General features: G+C 38.5%; 1 protein-coding gene across 4 annotated transcripts in view; it reads right to left on the bottom strand.

Moving 5' to 3' along the window:
* The window catches only part of SWT1 (SWT1 RNA endoribonuclease homolog), a 63,662-nt gene continuing 57,662 nt past the window's right edge, over window positions 1–6,000 (bottom strand). For all 4 annotated transcript variants that reach the window (XM_081121752.1, XM_081121749.1, XM_081121750.1 and 1 more), the window contains exon 19: window positions 1–3,119. In XM_081121752.1, the coding sequence (XP_080977878.1) occupies window positions 2,990–3,119 (130 nt within the window). In that variant the 3' untranslated portion in view covers window positions 1–2,989. The remainder of the gene's footprint in view (window positions 3,120–6,000) is intronic.

The raw sequence follows: 6,000 nt of genomic DNA, 5'->3' as shown, positions 1-6,000 counted from the left end.
AAACATGAAAAAATGCACAAATCATTAGGAAAAAGGAAAAAGCAAAAACGTGACACATCTATTCAAACTGAATAACACCAAATTCTGGTTAGGGTGCAGAGTAACTAGAACTCTCAAATTCCTGGAGGAATCAGAAAACTGTAAGGACACTTTGGAAAAGTTTGGCTGTTTCTTAGAAAAATACCCTATGACACAGTAATCCCATTCCTAGCTGTTTATCCAAGTGCAAAGAAAACACATTTGCACAGAAACCTGTGTGTGAACATAGCAGCTTGCCAACATCTGAAACATCCAACTGGCGAAGGAATCGATTCCACCCATACACTAGACTACTACTCAGGTATAGGAACTGACTGGAGTACTGGTAACACACGGACAGACTGCAGAAGCATGCTGACTGGAAAGCCCGCCTCGAACAGCTCCATTTATAGCATTCTGGAAAAGGCAGTTGGAAAAGGCCAGTAAAATGGTGCCAGGAACTCGGATGCAATAATCTTCAAGGAAGCCTCATGAAGTTACCACCAGCTCCTCACTAAGGCAAAGTCAAGGGCACAATGTAGACAGCCCTTGCCCTGGTGTGACTTTCCCCATCAGTCCACTCTGGTTCATGGCATACTTATGATGGCTTGTGCTCAAAATATATCAGCCATACATATCAAAGAATAGGGATTTTAAAATCTGAAATTGCTTTCCAAGGATCTGATAATTCTTCCATCAAAACAAATGCACAAAAGCAATCTGCAGTCAATGCAATCCCTATCAAAACCAATGGCATTCTCAGAACTACTACAAATAATCCTAAAATTTCTACAGACTCACAAAAGACCTCGAATAGCCAAAATAACCTTGAGCAAGAAAAAGTTGTACCACACTCCCTGATCTCAGACTACTACAAAGCTACAGTATAGACACCTAGTCAGTAGAACAGAACAGCCCGAAATAAACCCTTACTAATCTATGACAAAGGAGGAAAGAATATACAATGAGGAAACAGCCTCTTCAAAAAGTGGTGCTGAGGAAACCGGATAGATACAAAAAAATATGAAACTGGACCACTTTCTTATGCCATATACAAAAATAAAAGTGGATTAAAGACTAAAACCATAAGACCTAAAACCGTAAGACCTGAAACCATAAAGCTCCTAGAAGACAACACAGTAAATATGTGACATCAGCCTCAGTTATATCTTTATGGATATGTCCCCTCAAGCAAGGGAAACCAAAGTAAAAATAAATGGAATATTACTCAGAAATAAAAAAGAATGAAATCTTGTCATTTGTGACAACATGGATGGACCTAGAGGGTATTATGCCAAGTAAAATAAGTCAGAGAAAGAAAATACTATAAGGTTTCACTTGTATGTGGAATCTAAAAAAACAAAACAAAAACAGACTCATAGAAACAGATAATACCGATGGTTGCCAGGTGGAGGGGAGTGGGGGATGACTGAAAGGTGAAGGGGAACACAGTCAATAATATTGTGATAAGTGCACAGTGACAGATGATTATTAGACTTAGTATAATAAAAATTAAAGATTAGAAAAGACATCAACAAGGAAGGGAGAGAGAAAAAACCCTGACATTTCAAAGAAACAAAAACTTAAAAAGTTTAAAAGAGTATTTCTGAAACAAAAAGACATCAGAAGAAAACACTTTCACGTATCAATAAAATTTAACAAATGTTGAAATAATTGACTAATGCAAAAATAGACATATAGACAAATTAAAATGCACATAACTAAGGGTGAAATAGGAAGCAAGTAGGTAACAGGAGTGAAGAATGTTTGGAAATGCACACATATATTAAAAAGAAAGGACAGAAAGAGGGAACTAACAAAGCAGAGTTGAAACCCAATAGTAATAACCAGAAGCAGCTGAGGGATAAGGACCTGAAGAAAACTCGGGTCCACAGAGGGATGTTCTGGCTCCTCAGGGAGGAAAAGGAAAGAGGCGAGAGCAGAGCTGCTGCTTCCCCCTGATTCAAAGCAGACAGCACTTGGAGCCCCAGGTGGAGGTGTGGCTTTGTGTGCAAACATAAAGCTCAGTGGGTCTTGCAGACTGCTAGTGAACATCCTGAGTAGGTTCTCTTTTATAATCATACCATATACACAGTTCAGAAATACAATTTGAGAGTAAAATGAAAAGTTAAATCTTACTAAAAATAATTTATTGCCCTTTAAAAAAATAAACTAACATAATACCAAATTAGATTTAATCTAATGTATTAACAAAAGCACAGTATATTCTAGTAAACAAGGACTTCCAACTCGCTGTATAACTAAAGAAGTCAAACACTTGGTTTAGCTAGAGGCAAGCGGCGGTTACTGCCACCCAGTCCCATACATTCACGCTGCTTCCCATGTGAGGGGAAACAGCATGGGGGGTCTCCCTGCTCTTCCCACTAGACATACACTGGAAGGTGACAAGCCTCAGGCAGAAGAAAGGCTGCTATTGCAAGTTGGAGAAGTAAAAATTCATTTTTAATACCATGGGAAAGTGGAAGAGATGTGCATTACATTCACCAGGTCTACATGGAAGACACTGATCATAAAACAGCCCAGGGTAAAATTTCATTTGTGGAATGTGATCATGTCCTAATTATTTCTTGGAGTCTGGAAGTGTCGCTGATCACGTAACCATGTTCAGAGTTGAGAGAGACGCTAATGCTGTGCCTTCCTCAGGGGCCACAGTGGCTCCTTGCCCTAAGGTGACTAAAAAAGCGGCTCTCCTTTCCTTAAACATTCTGTCTCAGTATCAGCAGTAGAGGTAGGAAGGTATTGTCAACTTCAGGAGAGTTGAGTTCACAGTTTATTCCACAACGGATGCATTAGGCTTTTTAGAGAACCTCAATGAGACTGTCAGTAATAAGCAATCACCTTTTATACAAATGAGACAATTCCTACAAGTCTCTTGGGTTTGGCTCAAAGGTTGAAAGCTTCTCTGCTGTTCTTGAGAACAAATGCAATCCTTTCAGGTTACCAATCAGACTTAGGTCGTATCGTTGAGCATGTCTTCACTCCACCCCCTGTTCTTGGCCTCCATATACACAGATGCGTTGCACTGCTGCATGGCAAACTCCATCTCAACCAGCTGGCGGCAGCCGATGGTTAACTTTTCCCTGGGGGATAAAGAAATGTTAAACCATGGCAAGAGCTGGTCAGATAAATGAAAAAACTTCATACAACAGGATACCACAGATCTGAAATAATATTCTTTGATATTTGAGAGAGAGAAATACCAAGAGTTAGTTTCTTAGCACAGACAAAACGTGGGAGGATAAGCACTTAGTAGAGCAGGTCTCAATCGACGTGATCTTGACGCAATTCCTAGAATTCAGGAACAAGGGTTCTCACTGCAGACCTGCTGGCCACAATCAAAGTTGAATGCTTAAAAACAGTCCTCTACGGTTTCTGAAGGACCTCTCCCAGGAGCTGGCTGATGTTAACATGTTCCAATCTGAGGGGTGAGCAAGGCGGGATGGGGGGGGCGTAGATCACATATTTTTGTGTTGTTTGGCTTGGGAGTTAAAGAACAGGTAGACTGGAGGATACTAATAGAATGAGCCTCCTGCTAGGAACAGACACTAGAGAGGGGACAGGAAGCTGACAGAGCTTCAGCTCTTAAAACTGCTGAAGTAGGTTATCTAGCAGTTAGCAAACAGATATTAATTACTCTAAACCAGAGGTGGAAGCAGGGAGTAATGTCTAATATATGCCATGCCTATGGACAATTTCACCTAACATGAAGCCTACCTGGACTCTCAAGTATCTAGAGTCCAGATCCCATTGAGACCTATTTAAATCTACTGGAAGATTGTCTATATAAGTTCATAAAGAACATACAGCTTCTAGTACAGCGTGTGACACATTAGGTGTTCAAGAAGTGACAGTTACTACGTCCTTGGCATTAAGATCACTAGCTACCTCTCCGCGCTGCACCACTTCCCCATGGACACCTTGATGTAGGGCATAAAGGAAAATGAAGTCATTGAGAACTCGGAATAGGATGAGGGGAGAGATGACAGCCAAGGAAACACACGATACTTTGGCCTCAATTCCTGGATGTGTGGTTTCTGTGAAGCAGACCAAAACCTGACTTTGGCTTTGTGCTCCTTTAGTCCTACTTTCTGCATTTAGATCACTTAGAATGAGTGTTACGTTGCTGCCAATTTTGCACAACTACTCAGGAAATGATTTTCGGAAGACCCTAAGAGGTCTAAAATGAGAGAGACGTTTTATTCTAATTTAAAAATGAATCGGGTCCCTATTCCTGTTCCTGGTTATTTATGCCACCTATGAAAAATGTCCTTTAGTAACCAGACTTTGACCTATTTCTGTCTTGTCTTTTCTTCTTTTTCCTCCCCACAGTTAAGAGGTGAACTCTCTCTCCTCTTTTCAGCCTAGTGGCATCTGGTTTATTTGTGTGAGTCTGTTCTGGCAACAGATTACCTACAGGTTCTGTTTCCTGCAGCAAGTTGTCATTGCTGATTGAAGAAAGTATCACGTGTTTTTCATCTTATATATTTGGTCTATACTAGATTATGATGATAGGAATTCTCAAGTTTCTTTTGCCTATGGCTCAGATGTAGGATGGCAGAATATTAAATGTGGGGTTACCTAAACACCGGTGCCTGCCATTCTGCAGTGAGTCATATCACCAGACGCATCTGTGAGAGGCAGCCCATTACATATTTTGATATCTCTTAATTGCTCAAAAGTTATTCCTTTACATTGGGCCTAAAAAAACCATCTGTCTGACCCAAGTCTTCCTAAGTTAAAACGAAACAGAAAGTTGTGATCCCTTTTTTCAATAGTATAAAATACTTGGTCTCGTATAGTGATCCTATTTCTGTTTTTAAACTCAACAATCCCAACTCCTAATCCTTTCTGGAACAGAGGTCAAACCTGGAGGTTGCTTCTAGTTCTGTAATTCTATGTTGCTCATGAGATTTCTATAAAACTGCCACTGTTTCTCTAAATTGTCCTATTATGGGTATCAAACTTGCTTGACCAAATCTCAGATAGGTCAAAATAACCGGAAATTTTATCAAATCAATAAAAAAAAATCTTCCATCAAGTATTTGATTTACTCTGGCTAATTTTGTCCAAACAGAATGATGGTAGTGAATTTAAGTGACCTAATTTCAATTTTTGATGCAGTTTTTCCAAAGTTCTTTCTAGGTACAAAGAAGAAAGTCTCCAATGGATATTTGTTTTATAATTCCCTGAACATCTGTATACATTTGAAATATGTATATCAAATGAAAGAAAAATTGAATACAATGTAATCATAATATAAAAACAGTATATAATAGTTAACTTCATACTCAGTGGTAAAAGACTAAAAGCTTTCCCCCTAAGATCAGGATCAAGACAAGGATGCCCAAGTTTACCTCTTCTATTCGATACTATACTAGGGAAGCTCTATACAGAATAATTACACACACACACACACACACACACACAAGAGGCATACAAATTATAAATAAAGGAGTAAAATGGTCTCTAAAGATCCTAAAAAATCTACAAAAGAACTGTTAGAGTTAATAAACCATTTCAGCAACACTGCAAGATAAAAAATCAACACATAAATCAGTTGCATTTCTATACATTAACAATACACAATTTGAAAAGGAAATAATAGCATGAAACATTCCATTTACAATAACATGAAAAAAATTAAACAACTTAGGAATAAACTTAAGCAAAGAAGCACAGACTTGTACACTAAAAACTATAAAACACTGCCAAAAGAAATTAAGACCCAAATTAGTGGCATCTCATGTTCATAGATTGGAAAACTTAATACAATGATAATATTCCCCAAAGCAATCTACATACTTTAACACAATCTCTATCAAAATCCTAACAAATTTTTTTGCAGGAATGGAAAAACTGATCCCGAAATTCACATAGAATTTAAAGGGCCACAAATAGTCAAATCTTGAAAAAGAAAAATAATGTTAGAGAACACACTTCCCAATTTTGAAAACTACCCCA

Source organism: Miniopterus schreibersii, assembly GCF_964146895.1.
Source record: "Miniopterus schreibersii genome assembly, chromosome: 19".
NCBI classification, from domain to species: Eukaryota; Metazoa; Chordata; class Mammalia; order Chiroptera; family Miniopteridae; genus Miniopterus; species Miniopterus schreibersii.
This window is presented reverse-complemented; position numbering and strand designations above follow the sequence as displayed.